At 43.3% G+C, this 22,246-nt stretch overlaps 2 protein-coding genes across 3 annotated transcripts in view; both read left to right on the top strand.

Moving 5' to 3' along the window:
- The window catches only part of LOC126985593 (HEAT repeat-containing protein 1 homolog), a 95,496-nt gene extending 92,343 nt beyond the window's left edge, over positions 1-3,153 (top strand). For both annotated transcript variants that reach the window (XM_050840750.1, XM_050840749.1), the window contains exon 13: positions 3,004-3,153. In XM_050840750.1, the coding sequence (XP_050696707.1) occupies positions 3,004-3,138 (135 nt within the window). In that variant the 3' untranslated portion in view covers positions 3,139-3,153. The remainder of the gene's footprint in view (positions 1-3,003) is intronic.
- Positions 3,154-7,639: 4,486 nt separating this feature from the next.
- Positions 7,640-22,246, top strand: part of LOC126985197 (HEAT repeat-containing protein 1-like) — a 125,256-nt gene continuing 110,649 nt past the window's right edge. The window contains exons 1-6 of the mRNA XM_050839754.1: positions 7,640-7,659; positions 8,273-8,372; positions 10,873-11,138; positions 13,858-14,011; positions 14,870-15,151; positions 17,664-17,899. Of these exons, the coding sequence (XP_050695711.1) occupies positions 7,640-7,659; positions 8,273-8,372; positions 10,873-11,138; positions 13,858-14,011; positions 14,870-15,151; positions 17,664-17,899 (1,058 nt within the window). The remainder of the gene's footprint in view (positions 7,660-8,272; positions 8,373-10,872; positions 11,139-13,857; positions 14,012-14,869; positions 15,152-17,663; positions 17,900-22,246) is intronic.

The following is a 22,246-nucleotide window of genomic DNA, read 5'->3' as shown; positions in this document are numbered from 1 at the left end:
TAAGAACCAAGGTGCAAGATCAAAGTGATATTCATCCAAACGAGAAAGCAAGACACAATGCCGACGATCAAACTGGCGGCGATCAAAATGGCGGCCATAAATCCGGATTATCCGAAAAATCGGCTTATCCGAAAGAGGCTTCCCCCCTTCCATTTCGGATAATCGGGGTTTTACTGTACTTACAGCTTGAGTGCCACAAGTGACTGAAGGTCATGGCAGGATGGGCTGGCCCTAACTTTCCCCCTCCTCCCTCCTCCCAGCCAGGCTCGGGTGAGGTAGGCGTGTGAGGACAGCAAGGGGTTAGGGTGGCGGCGCAGGAACACTGTGTAAACAAACAGCTGCTCTACCCCATGGCAGGATACTTGAAATGTCAGCTCATTACTTAACCAAGTATTGCCAATATTATTGACCTGGTCACAAGTGCAAGTGGTTGACAGTTGCATACGCTGCAACCCGAGGACTACCTGTACTGTGTTGCAAGGCTCTGTATAATTTGTTGTGTGAGCCTAACTACATCCTTCATATGCGTTACATCCTCATTTGCATCTTTTAGAGAAAAAAGCTGGTGATTCCGTCTTCTCTAACATAGTGTCATGCCCTTGACATTTTTTAGATTCTTGTGTTTTGCCCATGGTCAGATATTGTCAACTCTTCTGTTGATGATCTGTCAGTTCTGCCAGCTCTTGTCTTCTCTCCTTTGGTTTGTACTTTGATTTTTATTGTGCCTCTTTGTGAAATCTTTTGTTTCCTTTGTTAACTTACTGCTAATGTTCATGCATGCCTTACCTCATATTTATAATGTGGCTTCAGTTTCTTGACATAAGTTACATTATATTACACAGACCTTAACATGTTTAGAGTTGACCTTGAGGGACAAGAAGGGCCATGCCAGGTTGAATTTTTTGGTATTTATCTACATGCTTAACTTTTTTTACAAAATACAGTTATTGGTGTAAAGTTAATTCTCTGTGATGACTTTGAAGTGTGGCTTCCTTGTTGTTATCATCTCATACATGTCTTATTCATATGTATGCCTTACTGATTTTGTTTTCATGTAGTAAAACTGTATTCATAGATATTGGAATAAAACACACACAAAATGTGCTTGAAATCTTAGAGGCATTAGATCTACGGGATGTTTCTTTAAAACTGTGTACACTCGACCGTCAATTTCCTGGAACTTGATTTCCTGGACAAAATCTGGGCTCTGACTCTTGGCAGACATATGTCCGGTCAAGTCCAGGAACCAAAATAGAATCCAGGTAAGAAATCTGGGGTTCTGCCAAGTCTGTTGGTTGCCAAACAAACATTCTTTACTTGTCTGGGTACCAAAACAAAGGTCATGCCATGCAACAGATTCCTTCCCTTGGTCATTGCCTACAACACCGCACATTGTGGTGGTGATGGTGGCGGTGATGGTAATGTCGCCTCCACGATGGTTTCATTACTTCACTAAACTTCATATTCTTGTTCAGAGTTTATGATTTCCTTTAACTTTAAGTTTGTCTGCGTCTTCGAGGAAATGTCCACAGCGGGTTCAGTAAGCTGCTGCCTCTTGGGATATACATTCCTGTCTGTTTACAGTTATCAGCTGAGCTGCTGCTGTGGTTATGATCATTTCTGTTATCTGTTTCATATTTTTATTACCTGATTTTTATGGAAAGAAGCATTTATTAGTAAATAATTTGCTTGGTATGATGGTATGGCACCTGAAAAAAAAAAGTACACCATGACCACTGCCAATGGTGCGTCCTTGAACAATGCCCTATCGTAACAGACGTTCAGCTTTTAAGAAGAAACCCAAATGGTGGAATAACGAAATTAAAAATAGCCTATCTCTTAAAAAACGCGTATACAGTAGATACATATCAACTCAGAGTGAGGCTGACAAACTAGAGTTGGACAGAATTCGCCGCGAAACCAAGAAATTAATAAAACGAAGCAAGAAAAATCTTGAAGAATATATAGCGGAAATGAGTAAATCTAATCCTAAAGAATTTTTTAGCTATGTAAATAATAAAAAGTCACTCACTTGTGGTATCGGACCGCTTGCTAATGATAATGGTAACCACACGAACGATGAAAATGAAATGGCTACAATCCTAAATAACTTTTTCGCATCCGTATTTACCGACGAAGATTGTTTATCACCTAAACCGCCGGAGGTTAGAAGGACCGAAAAGATGTTGAGTGGCGTGCTCATCGTAGAAAGTGACATTTTACGCACAATTGAAAAGATTAAAGTAAGCAAAGCTCCTGGTCCAGACAAAACTACCCCTAGGGTCTTAAAAGAAATCAAACATCAAATTTGCAAACCGCTCTCCATCATCAATAAATCTTTAACAGCTGGAAAAGTTCCGTCAGATTAGAAACTTGCAAATGTCACACCAATTTTCAAAAAGGGGGACAAGTCTCATCCAGGAAAATATCGACCAATTAGCCTGACATTGACTGTTTGTAAGTTAATGGAGACTATCATTCGCGAGAATATGGTGAAATTCTTCGAAGAAAATAATATAATAAATAATTTGCAACATGGCTTCCGTAGTTTCACCAAACCACACATACCGCAGTATTATAAGTTTTTGTTTCCTTCACAGACGCCCATTAAAATGATGTTGTCACTGGTACACATTTCCTGCGGCGGTGTGTAGGAGAAACTTTTTTTATGTGGTCGGGTGTACACATTTTGGACCGGCTGTAAAGAAGGGGTTAAGAGGAAATAGAAGAGGATTAAGAGGAATTTAGAGGAGGATTGAGAGGTTTAGAAGAGGAGTAATCCTCTTCCATTTCCTCATGACCCTTTTCATACTGTGACGCTGACGTCTGCGTCACGGATGGAAAGGGTTAACATTCTTGAGCCTTCTCTGTGACTGCAAGGATATTTGGGTGTTTCTTATTCATTAATTTTCCTTTCTTAAAACCCCATTGGCATCAGCAACTGTCATTGCAACCCTCCCCGCTGCTCCCTCCTGCATTTATCATCTTTCTTGTTGTTTTCAGAGTGAGCCAGGCGAGGGCCACTTGCTGCTGCTGATCAAAGTGCTGAAGGCAGCACTGAGGCTGGAGGCTGCCTGCAACACAGCAGGCTGCAATGCAGTGCTTGTCAAAGTTTTCAAGGTGTGTATTTACCTGTAGTCTGTCCCAGCCAGACTTTCAAAATAATGCAATGGCTTTGTTCCCTCATGTATCACCTCCTTAACAGGACGACGTGAAGTCAGCCACTGCATCATCAATTTTTTAGGGGTTACTTGTCAATTATAATGGTAAAAAAGTATGTATTTGATTGCATTTTCTGTTCCCTGTGGGTAGAAATATATTTAAGGAACATCTGAGAATAGCCAGACAGGAATGGTGTGACAAAGCTGTTGCCGTATTATGAGCCTTGTTTTGATTTGTAGTCTACAGGGCCCGAGCTAAGCTCTAATAGTCCTGTCTCCATATCTACATTTATCCAGCCTTTCCTTCATTTGATGGACACTGCTCGCCTCCACCACCTCTTCCCGCAAGCTGTTCCATGTGTTAATACTTCTATGTGGAAAAATATACTTTTTCAAGTCACTCAAACAAGTTCCTTTATTAAGTTTCTTTCCATGTCCTCTCAGCCCCTGTGTTCTCGCAGTTGAGAAGAGATCATCTCTATCCACCTCATCAAACTTATTTACCAACTTGTACAGTGTGATCAGATCTGGATCTGGATTAATGATGCGCAGGGCACCTGTATAGGAGAGATCTCCTCTCTCCCTTCTTTGTTCCAGAGTTGTCAAGTCCATCTCCTTCAATCTGTCTTCATATGTCACATTCGAGAGTTCTGGGACCATTTTAGTAGCAGTTCTCTGTATTCTTTCCAACTTTCTGATATCCTTCTTTTTGTGAGGTGACCACACAACTGCAGCATATTCAAGTTTTGGTCTTATCAGAGTTGTTATTATTTTCTTCATCATTTCTTTGTCCACAGAATGGAATGATACCTTTATATTTTGCATCATCCTGTAGGTTTCTCCAAACAGCTTGTTTATGTGCTTTTCTGGGGATAGTGTGTCTTGCATCATTACTCCTAAGTCTTTTTCTTCATGTACCACCTTTAAGTTTTCTTCTCCCATCCTGTATGTTTTCCTCTGTCTTTTTTTACTTTTCCTCATTTCCATAACATGACATTTGTTTGCATTAAATTCCATCTCCCGTAACTGGCTCCATCTATACACTATCCAGGTCTTTTTGCAGTTCTCCACAGTCTTCCTCCCTCTTCACTTTTCTTATTAACTTTGCATCGTCTGCAAAAAGGCTCATATAACTTTTTATACCCATCGACATATCATTTATATATATTATGAACATTATTGGTGCCAGAACTGAGCCTTGAGGAACTCCACTCTCTACTCTCCTCCAATTTGATTTCTCCTCTCTAATCACCGTCCTCATTTCTCTTCCTGTTAAGTAATCCTTCATCCACTCGGTAACCTTTCCGCCCATTCCTCCCCACTGCTGTAGTTTCCAGATTAACCTTTTGTGAGGAACCTTGTCAAAAGCTTTTTTCAAATCGACATATACACAATCAGCCCATCCTTCTCTCTCTTGCACCATGTCTATTTCCCTTTTCTAAATCCAAACTGTCCTTATTTATCATGTTTCCCTTTTCTAAATGTTCAACCCACTGTTTTTTATTATATTTTCACAAATCTTGCACATTACACTTGTTGGAGACTGGCCTATAATTTAATGGTTCAGTTTTATTTCCACTTTTATAAATTGGTACAATGTTCGCTCTCTTCCACTCGAAGGGCACTTTTCCTGTATTTATAGAGCATGTTATTATGTCATAAATTGGTTCCAGTGATTCATTTTTACACTTTCAGCACTTGACCGGAGATTTCATCTGGTCCCATAGCTTTCCTTCCATCTAAGGTTTTCATCAGCTTCAACAGTTCCCCTTTCTCTACCTTTACATAATTTAGCTTATCTCCATTATAATTTTCGAGCCCCCAGTCAAAGTTGGTCTCTTTCATAAATACTTTATGAAAATTTTTATTTAATATTTCTGCAATTTCTTTGTCCTTCTCGTAGAATACGTTTTTTCTTTTAGTCTTTTCACTCCTTCATTTCTTTTTAGCTTCCCGTTTATGAATTCATAAAACATTTTTGGTTCTTCCTTACAATTAGAAACTATTTTTTTTTCAAAATTAGCTTCCTCTTCTCTCCTTATTTTCACATATTCATTTCTTTCTTTTTTATATTTGTCTCTGTTATTCTTATTTGGTCTTTTCTTTAAAATCCTCTGTGCCTTATTTATGTTTTGTGTTGCTGTTTCACACCTCCACCCAAACCATGTTTTCTCTCCTTTAGCTTTTACTGTATAGTATGGAACATATATCTCTATTCCTCTGTTGTAAATATTCATAAAAAGGTCATATTTCTCTTGAATGTTAGTACTCCTCTTCATATCAGTCCAGTCTACCCCACCGAAGAAAGTCTTGAGTCCAATGTAATCTGCCTTTGCGTAGTTTTTCCTTTTTTCCTTATATGGCTCATCTCGATGTTCATATCCTTCCTTAGTTTTTATCTCTAATAGCTCATGGTTGCTCTTTCCCAAGGGGCATTCTTGACTGACTTCATCTAGCTCAACATTTTTTGTGAAAATTAGGTCTAGTCTCAATGGTTGGTCATCCCCTCTCAGCCTTGTTTTTCCTTTGACCCACTGCATCAACAGGTTATCTGTTGCCAGCTTCAATAGTTTCCTTCCCCAGGTATTTTCTCCACCCTCCGTTGCATAATCTTCCCAATTCACTTCTTTGCAATTGAAATCTCCCACTAATATTACCTTTCTACTGTTTTTTATTTCATCTGTCAGTGCCCGTACTGTTTCTTCCAGCATAGTGTTGTATCTTACTTCATTCCAACTTTTGGTTTTAGGGGGGACATAGGCTGTTATTATGTTAGTCTTCTCTCCACTGTTTGCCAGTATCTGTACAGCCATCACTTCTGCACTGTCCTTTCCATATCTTACTTCCGTAACTTTCAGATTTTGTTTCGTCATTATCATCATTCCTCCTCCCTCTCATTCTTTCCTATCTTTCCTCCAAATGTTTAACTTTCTTTTTCCATCCAGTACGAGTTCCAAGTCCTTTCCAAGTTTTGTTTCAACTATTCATATTATGTCTGGATACCTTTCCCTTAGATAATCAATTAGTTAATTTTTTTTTATACAAGTCCATCTATGTTAGTGTACGCAATCTTTAAACCTTTTCTCCCTTCTCCCTTTCTTCCGCCTCCTATCAACACCGTTACATCCGCTCGTCTCTTATCCACCACTTCATCAGTTTTTCGTTCTTCGTTCTCCCAAAAAAATTCTTCTTATCTTCCTCTGATCTTTCCTCATTCCTTTTCTTGATTTATTTATCAATTCTTTTACCCTCATTCTTTCATCCTCTGTCATATTTTTCCTCACATACATCTGTTTATAATCTTCAGAATTGTTCAATCTCCACGACTTATTTAGGATGGTTTCTGTAGTTACTGGGGATCTTAACTAAGGGCCGCTTTTACAGTCGTTTTGTTTGTTTTGATCGTTACCAATGGCACCGATCGACGCTACAGTTTTCCATGTAAAATCGGCCGATGGGGTAGTGGTGGCTGCAGAGGAAACAAGAGGTGTTGAGAGTGTGTGCCAAGGTGCAGCGCTAGGCTAACCCCGCAGCCGCCACTACCCCATCGGCCAGTTTTACGTGGAAATTCTATAGCGGTGATCGCCTCCATTGGTAACGATCAAAACAAACAAAACGACTGTGAAAGCAGCCGTTAATCTTTAATGGCCTGTTCTTTCCTTCCTCATACTTTCCCAGTCTTATTATTTCATCTACTTCTTCCTCTATCTTTTCCTCCACTTCAGTATTCATGTTTCTCAGTATACTTTTCACCTTATTCCTCTCATAACTTTCCCTCTGGTTCTTCACTGGTTTTTTTCTTCTTTTACACCAAACAATATAACACATTTTTTCTTACCTGCCATGTCCCTCACCATTGTTTCTTTATTTCTCAGTACATTTACAACTTTTTTTTTTATATCTTGTCTCTGTTCCTGTTGTTGTTGGTCAAATATTTCCCTGAAGCTTGTTTTTTCCTTGTCCTTTTCACTTCTCCACTCCTTCAACTCGTCACTGACTACACTCTTAATCTGTTCCTCCACCCTTGCACCCACGTTTTGCTGGTCCTTTCCTATTTTCTCTTCTACCTCTCTCTTTATCATTTCTTTCATCTTCTCCATGTCTTTGTTTGTCCCATTCACCCCTCTCTCTCTCTCCATTTTCATAATTTTTGTCTTGTGATCTTTTTCTATTTTTTCCATTTTCAGTTGTGCTATATCTTTCTGGTTTTCCAGCTGTTCCTTCGTCAACTTCATTATTTCCTCTCTTAAACTTTCTTACATTCTCTTTGTTTCCTCATCCCTTCTCTTTGCCTCGTCATCCCTCTTCTTGACCTCGGTTAATGCTTCAATCACTTACCCAAACTCCTCTCTCATCTTCCTCATTTCAATCACCATCCTGTCTCAGTCCTGTTCCACTTTGTTTAATCTCCTCCATTGCGTTGGCTGACTTGGCTTGGGGTACGCGGACCCCAGCTGAGACAACACTGGTATATAACAATGGTGGGTGTTACCAAGAAGTCACTCGATGGATTGGCCTGGCCCATGGTGATATGGCCATTGTCAATACCTTTGCAGTTGGACAAACTTGTCAAATGTTTAAAAATACTTAGTGGTTTAAGGATGTGAACAAATCCGAATTGTTGATGATTGATGATACATTTCAAACAAGAAATAATGGCACAAAACTGAGGTGTAAACAAATAAATTCAGACTGCACCAAATTTTTCTCCACCAGTGTTATAGCACAAGAATGGAATAAGTTCCCACCAATAGTACAGTGCAATACAGTTGAGTTTTTAATTTTTTAAACAAGCTCACTTGCCACTTCCTTCAACTTAAGTCACTTAAGCAGAAATGCAAAGTCTTGCTGGCATATGATTTAATATAATTTTACTTAGGTTTAAGGACAGACCACTTTGTCTGGACCATAGGGTCTGTATGGTCTTAATATATATCTCTGAATCTCTCTCTCTCTCTCTCTCTCTCTCTCTCTCTCTCTCTCTCTCTCTCTCTCTCTCTCTCTCTCTCTCTCTCTCTCTCTCTCTCTCTCTCTCTCTCTCTCTCTCTCTCTCTCTCTCTCTCTCTCTCTCCCCCCCCTGGTAACCTGCCTGTCCCTCCTTCCCCCCTCAGGAGTGTCTGCGGATCAAAGTTCCGGTTCTACTTCCTGGCGGTGGTCTGGGGTTGGCAGTCCTCCCTCCCGTTTACTGATATCATTGATGAGGCTCTGCAGGTTGGTTCCTCTTTATATTGTTTCTTTTATTTCAATGTTGCTTAAATAAAGGAAAAATATATAGGAAGGGTTGGTATATATGTCATAAACTGTATTTGACTTCTTTGTCTGTAGAGCTGGTAAAGTGCATGATGCTCGCTCATTTACTGAGGTGATATTTTAGTTTATAACGGGAAGATTTCCTCTTCTCGAAAATTGATCTATTCAGGAAAAAAAAATTCTTTCCAAACAATCCATTCGGTAATGAAACCCAGATCCAGAGACGCAAGGTGGACACTCAGGGGTCTAGCCAGAGGGGCCCGTGAGTCATGGCCTGTGGAGTAGATCCAGTACTTGTGTCACTGCAGTAGTATGCATTGCTGTCACCCTTTATCTAAATATCCTCAAATGTAAATAGTGGAAGCACATTAATGTGCCAAAGTTTGTGGCTTTCTAATATGCATAAGACTGGATAAAGTTGCTGCTCGAGTCTTGCCTGCAGCACCGTAGAGTGGGGCTGGCCAGGAGAAGAGACCGAACAGATGTTGCTTGTTCTGAAAATGCAAGTTTGGGAGCAAACTTTAAATAACAAAGAATAAGAACAGCCTGGAACTTTTCAGAAGTTGACTTTATTTTGCTCTGATTCACCTACTTTTAACAAATGAATTTACATTTATGTATAAATTTAACTACTAATAGGCAAAGGCATCAAAGACTTGCCAAAATGCTTTAACCCCTTCACTCTGGGGAGGCGGTGGCTGAACGAAGAGCGAGACGGCCCCGCGTTCAGGAGGACGCAAGTTCATTCCCCGCCCGGTGTCACCAAACTGGGATTTTTCAGCTGCCGCCGAGTGGCTTAAAACTACCCACATGCTGTCCAGAAGACCACCTATCAACCCGGACTCTAGATTCTAGGATTAAAGATGAGCTCCGGTAGGGCAGCATGAGCTGCATTTCCTGGTCATCAAACTCAGTCAAGTCCTCGGGTTAGCAGGGCTGAGTGAAGCAACATGGGCAGCATCACACCTGCCTTCAGTTGACCTCAGGATGAAGGGCTGAGCCACATGGAACAGTGGATCAGCTGAGCCCAACAATATGGCATCCCACACAACGGCTCCCTCACAGTATTCCCTCAGCAGGTCTTATAGGCAACACTTTATTGGGAACAGCTGTCATACTTGAATGAAACATTTGTATATGGTAATAAGATGGAGGTGAGGTGACTGGCCACACTTATGATAATGATGTCTGTTTTGTTTACATTCACATCCCCGCCAGCCTTGGTGAACTCAGCAGGGCATTCAGCGCCATCTTGGCAAGACTTGTTTGCTCTGTTGCATAATGTTGCACAACATTGCATGACCAGCGGGTCACCTGAACTCAGGCAGCAGGTGCCCACCCGTCCCCTGCAGCTCCCCACACAATGTCTCCTTGGGCCATCTTGATGCAACTTGCCCACTTATCCCTCCCAGCCAGTGGGAATATTTTCTCCAGTTCCGAGGCTTTGATTATGAAACTCGGGACTTCTATCCTATTGCTAGACTTGAAATCACTAGTTAGAGAAATGGTACTCGTGGGGCCCCACTGTACAGTAAAACCCCAAGTATTGGGCAGCCATGGGGATTCAGATTCACACCAAGGGGATGGATAGTCATGGTCCATTCATGATCCAATCACTTTATTACATGTATTTCAATGGTGGCACCCACACTGGCAGTAATGGTCATGTCATGGTCTGGTCGTACTCCAACATTAATCCATCCATTCAAAGGATATCTTGACCGGATCATAACCGGAATAAAGTCGCCAGTGTGGATGGTGCCAATGGTCTTGCTCCAGTCCTGCCCCAGCCCTCACACATAGAAGTGTTGCATCTTTTTCAAAAGTACCAACCAATGTTCATTCTAAAGTAACTGATATTTTCTGTCATCATCAGTCAATCAGTCAATTGATCAGTTGGTGTTCATTTTGTTGGTTTAGTAGATCTCTCAAGTATTCCCTTCATCTCTTTATGGTTTTCATCTCCTACGTAGATCCCTCCTCCTCTGCTGCCTTTTAAATATTCTCTCTCTCTCTCTCTCTCTCTCTCTCTCTCTCTCTCTCTCTCTCTCTCTCTCTCTCTCTCTCTCTCTCTCTCTCTCTCTCTCTCTCTCTCTCTCTCTCTCTCTCTCTCTCTCTCTCTCTCTCTCTCTCTCTCTCTCTCTCTCTCTCTCTCTCTCTCTCTCTGATTACAGCCATACGACACTTGCCTCCCCTTTCTCCCAAATATTATGTAACAGACCAGCAGGAATAGATTATCTATTCAGAGCAACTTTCTGAAAATGACAAACCACAGAAAACAGCTATTAGCCATTTTTCTGTTATGGCAGATTAAAAATATTGTGGCATATATGTATGTCAATGGATTGAAGAGGTTAATTAGCAGGATGCATTAAGTGCAAAGTTATTTATTGTATCATTGTCTCCCCTTTTCCTTCCTTTCATAAACTGGTCCTTCTCATCGGTGGATTTCCACTTCCAGGCCTGGACACTAGTGCTGGGAAAGGCCCTGCTCTCCCCGTCCGGCACACAGTCCTCCAGCCTGGCCTGGACGCTGGGCACTCACCAGCCCCTAGTGCCATCCCTGCTCTCAGCACTCACCAGTGGAGAGAAGGGAGTTAGAAAGGGAGCCATAGAGTGCCTCCGTGCTCTTGCAGGTGTGAGAGGCGGGGCACTGGCTGCAGACAGCTATGTGGAGGTCATTAGGATAATCCTGAATCAAGCAGAGGAGCTGCTAGATGATGCAAGGTGAGTGTCACTGCTTGTTAGAATAAATAAAGCAGTTAACCTTTGGCCGCTTCAGTTGTGCTGTGGCCATCACGAACTGTGGAGGTGAAATCCTCATAATTGAAACCCCATTTCACCCTGTAAAATGCCCCACAGGTGCTGAGAGCCACAAAGTAATTTTTTCCCTATTTTCCCTGAAAATGATAAACCTGAGGCCTGGCCAGAGTACCAGGTCTTGGCCTCTGTCTCCCGTACACAGAGGTTTTCACAGTTGGTGTACCGCGGCCATAACTAGGATGTGCCGAAAGTATTGGTATCGGCAGCATTGGTCTTTTTTTGTGGTATCGGTATCAGCAAGGTGTAAATATGGCCGACACTCTGATACTTTTCTGGCTTATTAATGATGCGAGTCAAGACTTTTTTTATTATCAACTTCCAAGACCATCTAATTACAGTTATTCCCAAATTCCCTTATTTCTGTTTTTAAAATACAAGTAATGTTATACTTTTATAATCTTAGGAATATGTTATCAAAATAAAAAAAGTATCGGTATCGGCAAAAATATCAGCCATACGTCAGTCATGAAGTATTGGTATTGATAGCAGCTGAAAAGTGAGTATTGGTATTGGTATTGGCCAACATGGTGGTATCTGGCCATCTCTGGCAATAATGCTTGGCACCTTGACTCTGGAGTGTTTTAGGTTTACAATGTAGGCCCAAGGAGAGAGCCGTAAGTCCTTTGTGCTTTACTGGAGGTGACTGTACAGGTGTTAGCCGGTGGCAGCGCAATAGGTGACTGGTACTCAGCAAGGTGCAAGGGGCGTAGTGAACAATGGAACAGTGAACTGTGAAACAGTGAGACATGTTCTAAACATACACACATCATACCTGGAGCAGGCACCAGATCCCAAAGTTTTTCATATAATTGATGTAAAATTAAGTGGCCAGTGGTTAGATATTACCAGTGATGAACAAAGTCGCTGGGGTCTGCCTCTAAGCATCGTCCCTGGCCAGGAAATTGGTAGCAGCATAAAAAAACCCTCCTCGGAGTGACAAACTTTTTCAGCATTTGAAAAGTTTGTCAGTCCTTGGAGAGGTAATTTTTTTTATCCCTTGCCAATTTTCTGCCCTGGGACCCAAACATCTTGAGCTGTAAACATCACAAAACCACTACCTACCAGCTGAGCCAAAGCATAAGCTTCCTCTTCTATAGTAAACTTATAGTGTCCTACAATGATGCTCCCAAGTAGAATTAGCCAGGTCCAAAAATAGCTTTAATGGCATGGGTGAGAGGGGTGATGGAGTGGCCAGCAGTACGTCCATTCTGACCGACAACTGAGTGAACACTGAGGGTGCCACACACTTTCCCTCTAAAGCTATCTGGTCTGCTCCCAGATGTATAATTAAGGAGGGTGCCAGGGGGGGTCGCTCCTGGGCACACAGTATGTCCTATGGCTTTGAAATTTTAGTATGTTGTTTGTAGGTGTAAATGTATGACATTCTGTTAATTTGTGAAGTTTCGGTGAATGTGTAGGGGAGACTCAAACAAAGCATAAAATCTTCTTTGTGTTTCACAGACTTTAGTTTTTAGTTAACCCGGTAGCAGCGGGGATCATGTTTCTTAACCTTTTCCTTGGGCGGGGTGCGGACGCGACTATCCCCTCAGGCACAGTCCGGCAGCCCAATGGGGGGTCTCTTTTAACCTCTGTATCTCAAAAACTATTCATCACAGCTAAAAACCAAAAACACCACTGGAAAGAGGAGGTCCAGATCTATAGGAGTTGGTTATGTATGCCTCTCTTGCGAACGTACATGCACGTCAGGGAGTGTTAAATGTTAACATTTACATCGGTGTGTGCGGGATGATCAGCCATATTGAGGGAACTGCGGACATCTCTCCTTGAGATTCTGGCAAGGGAGTATTGCCAACTGCAATATTTACAACTATTTGGTCAAAGAATCAGTCAGGTGATGGGTGAAGCTATCCAAAAATGCCGCTATATTGGGCAAGAACATCCACCAGTTACTCGTCTGTAGATTTGCCGCGCTGGGCTGATATGATTTTCCACCAAATTTAGTGAGGAACCCACTCAATTGGCAATCCTGTGTTGTGAGAATTAGTGTTGGAACACACTCATACGTGGGAGATTTGAGTGTGGGTGGAGCTCACAGCGAGCGTTTAGCACCACCAGCAAATACGCCTAACGCTCGCTACGAGCATTTAGCAATGAAAGGGTTAATGGTCCCTCCAAGTGAGAAAAATGAGAAAAAATCATCCCTCACACAAACCATTTCATAATATATATCAAAGCATTTGTGATCAGATTATGTATCATCTTTTTTTGGGGGTTTATATCATGGCACAAGAGGAACAATTTCACCGGGAAGCACAATCCACAATTTATTTACACTGGGGATAAATGAACGGGAAAATTGATTAGTTGCCCAAAAGTTTGGTTGAAGAGCATGCACATTTAATTGTAAACTGTGGTGTGTTGGTGAATAGGCTGAAATTGAGCCGGTAATGCAAGTGGAAAAAAAGTCAGTTTCTCCACGGGCCAGAACCAGTAAGCGGCTCTTCAGTGTTTTCAGTACCCCGAGTTTCACGATTCTCAAGTTTAGCGCTATACCTCCAAAACGAAGCGAGTGCAAATCTCGGGAGGGTGCTGTTTTTATTTACCACACCTGAAATTCCACACATAATTTTGACAGTGCTTTACTGCTGCTTCCCTCCCACAGTCAGCTGGCGGAACTGTTTGGCGGTGGCGGCAGCAGCGTGGGCAGGAAGCAGGCCACCCAGAGTGTGCTGGGGGTGGTGGTGGGCGGGGAGGGGCTGCTCCCTCCTCACGTTTGTGCCGCACTCCTCTATTCCCTCACTGCAGCCAATGACACGGTGAGTACCAGCACATGTTTTCCTTGGTCTTTTCCTTCCTTCCTTTATTCCTTGCAATTTTACTGTCACCCAGCATTCCTGCCTGCCTTACCTGCTCCTCCTCCTCCCTCTCCTTCCTCTGTTCTTTCCTTCCTTCCTTCCTTTATTCCTTGTAATTTTACTGTCACCCAGCATTCCTGCCTGCCTTACCTGCTCCTCCTCCTCCCTCTCCTTCCTCTGTTCTTTCCTTCCTTCCTTCCTTTATTCCTTGTAATTTTACTGTCACCCAGCATTCCTGCCTGCCTTACCTGCTCCTCCTCCTCCCTCTCCTTCCTCTGTTCTTTCCTTCCTTCCTTCCTTTTCTTCTTCATGTAACTTCAGTAACTTCCCTGATGCTGTCCCTCCATTACAACCATCCACCTTCCCTCCTTCCTCTTTCTGCTTCCTTCCTTCCTTTCTTTATTTCATTTCTCTGACCTACTCTGCAATATTTTAGTCTCTCTCTCTCTCTCTCTCTCTCTCTCTCTCTCTCTCTCTCTCTCTCTCTCTCTCTCTCTCTCTCTCTCTCTCTCTCTCTCTCTCTCTCTCTCTCTCTCTCTCTCTCTCTCTCTCTCTCTCTCTCTCTCTCTCTCTCTCTCTCTCTCTCTCTCTCTCTCTCTCTCTCTCTCTCTCTCTCTCTCTCTCTCTCTCTCTCTCTCTCTCTCTCTCTCTCTCTCTCTCTCTTTAATTCCCTTCTTCCCTTAAATTTCCTCCTGCCTACATTTCTTTCTCTTCTCTTTGCCTTCCCTCCTGTATTCTTTACTCCACTCCTCACCTCCTCCTGTCCTGCCTCCCTTCCCTCCCTACCATGTCCTTCACTCCTCCATCCCTCCCCTGCAGGCCATCCTCCTCCAGCTTCTTCCCCTGGCTGAGTCCCTCCTGGAGAAAGCGGAGAAGACAGTTCAAGGGAGGGAAGAACAGAGAAATGAGGAAGAAGGGAAGCTTGATGTTCCCTCCTCCCTCTGCCTTCTCTACATCCTCCAGAGGTACACCCCGGAGGCTGCTGAGGTGCTGGAAACAAAGGCGGGCCTGCGAGTCTTTGAGAGGGCCATGGAGAGTGCCAGGCCCTGTCTTCTGCTCCATGATGGTGTGATGGCACCCCAGAGTGTACTGCTGCAGGAGGTGAGAGAGAGAGAGAGAGAGAGAATTTACACAGAAAATCAGACCACACAGACCCCATGGTCCAGACTAGGTGGTTTGTCCTTAAACCTAAGTGATTCTACATTAATCAGAAGGCTCCAAAATGCTGCATTTCAAGTTAATATTAAGTTGAAGAAAGTGACGGTCGAGCTTGTTTTTGAAGGAGTCAATCGTGTTACACTGGACCACTGACGGTGGGAGCTTATTCCATTCTCGCACTACATCGTTGTTGAAGAAAAATTTGGTGCAGTCTGAATTTACTTGTCTACATTTAAGTTTTACGCCATTGTTCCTCATATGCAAAGTGTCATCGATCATAAACAATGTTGATCTGTCTACATTCGTGAAACCATTAAGTATTTTAAAACATTCGATCAGTTTTCCTCAGAGGTGACGTTGCTCAAGAGAGAACATGTTAAGGGTGGAAAGCCTTTCTTCGTAAGATTTGTTGCGCAAGGAATTGATAATTTTTGTTGCCCAACGCTGAACACCTTCTAATTTAGCAATGTCCTTTGCATGGTGGAGAGACCAAAACTGTACCGCATATTCCAAATGGGGTCTGACTAAACTATTGTAGAGTGGAAGTATTACATCTTTATTGTTGAATAAAAAGTATCTTTTAATGAAGCCCAAGATTCTGTTCGCTTTATTTGCTGCATCGATGCATTGCTGTGAGAATTTGAGGTTTGACGCGATTTTGACCCCCAGGTCCTTAACGCATTGAACGCTTTTGAGTTTAACGCTGCGCATTTCGTAATCGAACTTCTTATTTCTTGTTCCAACTTGAAGGACCTGGCACTTGTCTACGTTAAAGGGCATCTCCCATCTATCCGACCAAGCTGAAAAGTATTTGACCAAGCTGAGGAAGTATTTGAGGCGGTAGACAAAGATGAAAATTATGATGTAATCCATCTTGATTTTAGTAAAGCGTTTGATAAATTTCCTCACCAACGACTGTTGCTTAAATTACAGGCTCACGGAGTAGAGGGTAAAGTTTTGAACTGGGTCAAGGCGTGGCTTAGCAATAGGAAGCAAAGAGTGCAAATCAATGGTAAAAGATCTGACTGGGGATGTGTTATGAGTGGGGTCCCACAAGGTTCGGTATTAGGTCCACTTTTGTTTATTATTTATATCAATGACTTAGATACAGGAATTAGTAGTGATGTCAGTAAGTTTGCAGATGATACCAAGATCAGTAGAGTAATTGAGTCGGATCAGGTCGCTAGTATTCTCCAGGATGAACTAAACAGATTGTATGACTGGGCGGACAAATGGCAGATGGAGTTCAATGTAGGGAAGTGCAGTATTCTGAGTGTAGGTAGGAACAACCCCTCTTATAACTATTGCTTGAATGACACTCTCATAAGCAGGTCTGGGTGCGAGAGAGATTTAGGGGCCTTAGTGAGCTCTGATCTCCATCCAAGGGCACAATGCATTCAAGCTAGAAATTGAGCAAATAGTGTAGTGGGATTTATTTCAAGGAGCGTAAGCAACAGAAGCGCCGAAGTCTTCCTCAAACTACATTTAGCATTAGTTAGACCTCATCTTGACTATGCGGTTCAGTTCTGGTCACCTTACTATAGAATGGATATCAAAATGTTTGAATCGGTGCAGAGGAGGATGACTAAGATGATTCAGGGGTTGAGAAACTTGCCATACGAGGAAAGACTCAAACAGTTAAACTTGCATTCTCTAAAAAGGCGAAGGGTGCGTGGAGACATGATCGAGGTTTGTAAATGGATGAAGGGCCTTAATTAGGGGGATATTCATAAGGTTTTGTTGGTAAGAGAACCGGATAGGACATGAAGTAATGGGTTTAAACTGGATAAATTCAGATTCAACAGGGACATAGGGAAAAATTGGTTTACTAACAGGGTTGTGGATGAGCGGAATAGGCTTAGCAGTCATGTGGTGAGTGCTAATACAGTTGTCACATTCAAAAATAGATTAGATAAATTCATGGACAGCGATATTAGGTGGGGTTAGATACATGGGAGCTTAAGTTCAAAGGAGCTGCCTTGTACAGGCATACTGGCCTCTTGCAGACTCCTACGTTCTTATGTTCTTATGTTCTTATGTTCTTATGAAATTTTGTGCAAATCCTCTTGGAGGCTTTGCCTGTCTTCGTAAGTGTGAACCGAGTTACCAATCTTTGTGTCGTCTGCAAATTTACTAATGCGATTAGTGAGTCCGACATCCACATCGTTGATGTAAATAATGAAGAGCACTGGGCCAAGAACCGAGCCCTGAGGGACGTCACTAGTGACCGGCGCCCACTCTAAGTTAAATCTGTCAATCACCACTCTTTGTTGAGAGAGAGAGAGAGAGAGAGCACTCCTTTGCCTCCCCATCCTCCATGTCAGCTTGCCTCTTCCCTGCACTCATCCATCCACATTCTTTTTTCTCCATGTCCTCCCCTTCTCCCACCTCCTCCTCCACTTACTTATCATCCACTTCCCCCTCCTCCCACCCATCCGTCCGTCCCTCCACACAGGTTCTGAGTTCAAGGTTCATGGCGAGCCTAAAGAGTGAAGCCACAGCCTCCAGGCTCTGGACCCTGCTGGTGAGCCGAGTCACCTCCTCCAGGGACCCCCAGGAGGCCGGCCGCCTGCGCCACGCCCTTCGCCACGTCACCCTGGACGCCGAGGTCATCATGAGGCAGATTGATGACCTTGAACTGACCCCCAAAGTGACCTCCTTACAAGCTGCAAAGTTCAAAAGGATGAAGATGTGAGTGTACATGTTTTCATATACAGTCGTCCCTCAAATAGTACTGTTTCCAATAGTACGGTTTCGGTTTTATATGGATTCTCATGGAAGATTTCTTTAGAATTTTTAAATTTCCCGCTTGTCGCACCAAGTAGCCATGGCGTGAGTGGCAACACTGTTCTACCAGACTGCCTCCCATGCACATCTCCTCAGTCCATGTGTGTGCACAACATTAGGAACACTGTTTTGCCAGATTGAAGCCTATGCGCTTTCCCTAAGTCCGTGTGTGTGAACAACCTCAGCTACGCTTCTCCATTACCACATAACATGAACATGGGCCCCAAGAGACAAGCCAAAACACCTGCTGAATGCACCCCAAAGCGTACAAGAAAGGTATTCACCTTGCAGAAGAATTCAGATTTAGAAGTTTCAGTTTGGTACGATTTACGTTGCGGTAGGGAGAGCTTACCATGTGAATCCGGGTCCCGCTTCTACGCGCTGGCCAAAGTTGCCAGTTATGCATTTTCTGCTGTAGTGTTTCCACGCTGGGCAATGGAGCCATCCTGGCAGGGGTGCCTTCCACATTGTCAGTGAGCGACCCATGTCAGTCACTCACACTCCCTCTTACTCTCTACCACAGTTTCTGTTACTCTCTAAATCATACTTGAAATAAGGTACGAAACGGTAATTATGGAGATTGACTCCGCGCTTCCAAAATACGACATTACGCCTTCATGTTATATAGTTAAGGGATATTTAAAGTACTCCAACCGAATTTTAAATATCCTGATCTCTAACAGGGGGCTTTGCCCCCGTCGATCCCCCCAGCGTGGTAACACTACACTGTGACTGCAGCAGAAAGTGCATAACTGGCAACTTGGGCCCTTGGGTAACAGCTGAGCCTGGCAGGACTCGGATTCCGTAGGAGTGTGGAGTATTCTAGGGGGGCACTAATTTTATACAGATTTTTGAATAGTACGGGGGTTCTGGGTCCCTAACCCCCGTACTATTTGAGGGACGACTGTATTTTCATTGCTTCTCTATGCTGCACATGGCCTCAGTGCTTATGTCAGTGTCACTTTAAACAGAGAAGAATCCCACAGGGCCAGTGTGACATTCAGGCTAGCACAGTTTACCTTCCCCAGGCTTCCTCAGGTACCCGCTAATTGACCAGCCTTAGTGGAAGAGTAAAAGGCTGAGTGAGCTGGCTGCCAGCTGCAATTAGCTGGGACTAAACCTGGGCCTGCAGATTTGTAGCTCTTTGTTCTGCCACTCCACCTCAATCATCCAAGTGCTGCATCTCTGCCTTCAGAAACATTATAGTGGAGGGACTGGCAGTCAAGATAGTTTTGAATTTATCATTTGTTCTGCACTGGACCGCTAAATTTGACAGATTATTCCATTCCTGTGCAACAACGTTAGTGAAAGAGGAATTCAGTGCAGTTTGAGTTTATTTTCAGCAGAGGAGTTTTCACAATTTTTTTTTGTGACGTATCTTCAATCATAAACAATTCAGATTATTTTTCATTCATAAATCTATGTGGCATTTCAAACCATTCAGTTCAGTAACCTCAGAGGCGTAGTTTCTCAAGAGAAGACCCAGAAGATAGTTACTCATAGAAGGCAAACCAGACCTTGGCTCATGGTGGGCCCATTTATACAACTTTCTGTTTCACTTTCTCACATTTCATTTTTCCAGTTATTTTGAACATGTATGATTACTTTCTATAATTCTGTTGGAGTAATTTTGACAAAATACTATCTCTTATTTTACCTTTTTAAAAAATTTTAAGTGGATTATTTCCACCATGACATGCACTGTATGTCATATCAACCAAGCAAATATATTATCTAGTGCAGAATTTTACACTCCATAGCCTTGTAATATCAACAAATACCTTGGAACATTAACCCTTATACTCCGTGATGAAAGGAGTGGGCGGTGATAAGTTACGCAGATAAAGAATGGGTAACTCATGTTAACAGGTGCTCCCTTGCTTACCTTAGTGTTCAGTCAAATTATTGGGACAAACACTGGGACAATTATATATCATTTGAAAGCTTACAAGTTGCTCTCTGCTAATGATAAATAAACAAATGGAACTTATATATTCCCCTAGATGGGAAACCCCCAGTGTCACCTCACTCATCATCTGACATCATCCTCGTGCCACACTCCACTCTTATCTAGGTCATTAAGGAGACAAAAGAACAATTCTCATGTATTGTCATGTATCATATTATGTGCCTGAAATACTTATTTACTCATTGAAATACACATATATCTGCTGTCTTGCCTAGAAATTGGTAAAAAATAATAAAATGCAGCACACATCACGACCATGTACTCACCGCGGGAAAATGTGGAGCCTGACTACAACATAAAGAAATCCTTGTAAAAGCTGGGATGTGATTGGCCAAGCATCCAGCATGTTGGAAACAAAGGGCCAATGACAGGGCTTGATGCATGACGCATAGCCTCAAGCATAAACAAACTGTGTGTCAAAATGAGCGCGATATTTGAAGAGCGCCACGATCGTGGCGTGACAGAGACTTACATAAAAGCCACGATTGTGCCTGACGGAGTATAAGGGTTAAGGAAGTAGTAGTTCCCTCAGCAGCCCGGCGAAAGTTACCGCCTGCACACTGTGCAGTGAGTGAATCTATCAGCCAACCCTTTTGTTTACCAATGCAAAATCACAGCTGCTCAGGGTAAGAGCACTGTAACTCTTCAGTGCAACATACGGTATCATAGTCATTATTGTAAGCAAGGTGGTCAAATGTAATACTGCATATACATTCAGTTCAGGGAAAATGTGGAGGTTTTTAATTTTTTTCTAAACATACCTTTGCCAAATTATACTGTAGTTAGTTAGTTAGTTAGTTAGTTAGTCTTGTACTCTGGTGCGTTTTATATGGCGGGAAATACGGTATATCCTGCTCATAGGGTTGTTTCTGTGCAAGACACCCCTGAGTGGGGGAGCCCAAGGGGTGCCCACATAACTCATGGATGGGGCAAAGCCCATCAATCCTGCCAGGATGGACTTTCAATGGCTAGGGCAGCTGTGTGGGAGCTTTCTTTGTGGGACCGTCTGGAGTGGAGGCGGCAAGTGAGTAAAGAATTGTGTGGCCCTGTGCGTAGCTCCCCTTCGGTTAGTTAGTTAGACCTTCCCTCTGCTGTGTGTTCCAACCCAAGATGATGAGAGCAATTAGCAGTCCTCCCAAGATGGGAGGACCAAGACACCTTCCCAGCCAAAATTGACCTCTTCTCGCCACTCAGTCTGTTTACTTTTATTGAAGCGGTGCGTAGTGGGCTTTCCTGTTTCCTTTGTTTTGCCCCTGAGCTCCCTCCTTTACTGTAAAAGTCATTACAGTAAAACCTCATCATTTTCGCCCTCACTATTTGCGCGGCCTTAATTTGCAGCAATCGGCCCACCATTTGCGCAGGTGGTCTTGCCGTTTGCGCACCTCGCCCCCCCACCACAGACTAAGGGTTGGTTCCCCCTAGTGCCTTGTCCTACGTAAATTTAAATTTCTGCGTAGTATTGGTCCATGGTGGTGTTGAAGGTGGTGGTGGTGACGAAGGTGATGGTGGTGATATAGGTGGTGGTAGTGGAGATGAAAGTGGTGGCAGTGATAAAGGTGGTGAGGGTTATGAATGTGGTGGTGGTGGTGATGAAGGTGATGGTGGTGGTGATCAAGGTTGTGGTGGTGATGAAAGAAGTGTTGGTGGTGAAGGTGGTGGTGGTGGTGATTAACGTGGTGGTGGTGGTGGTGGTGAAGGTGGTTGTGGTGATGAAGGTGGTGGTGGTGAAGGTGGTTGTGGTGGTGATTAACGTGGTGGTGGTGGTGGTGGTGAAGGTGGTGGTGGTGAAGGTGGTGGTGGTGGTGATTAACGTGGTGGTGGTGGTGGTGGTGAAGGTGGTGGTGGTGGTGGTGGTGAAGGTGGTGGTGGTGGTGGTGGTGAAGGTGGTGGTGGTGGTGATTAACGTGGTGGTGGTGGTGGTGGTGAAGGTGGTGGCGGTGATGAAGGTGATGGTGGTGGTGATAATAGTGGTAGTGATGATGAAGATGGTGGTGCCGATTAAGGTGGTTGTGGTGATGAAGGTGGTGATGGTGGTGATGCAGGTGGTGGTGGTGGTGATAGTGGTAGTGGTGACGAGAGTGAAGGTGGTGACGAAGGTGGTGGTCCATAGTGATGAAGTCGCCACCCTCTCCACTTTCACTACCACCACCACCACTTTCATCACCACTACCGCTATCATCACCACAACTTTCATCACTACCCCACATTCATCACCACCACTTCTTCCATCACCACCACAACATTCATCACTACCCCACATTCATCACCACCACTTCTTTCAT

The sequence above is a fragment of the Eriocheir sinensis genome, chromosome 59, assembly GCF_024679095.1.
Source record: "Eriocheir sinensis breed Jianghai 21 chromosome 59, ASM2467909v1, whole genome shotgun sequence".
NCBI classification, from domain to species: Eukaryota; Metazoa; Arthropoda; class Malacostraca; order Decapoda; family Varunidae; genus Eriocheir; species Eriocheir sinensis.
The sequence above is the reverse complement of the archived record's forward strand: the minus strand, read 5'-3'. Positions and strand labels throughout refer to the sequence as shown.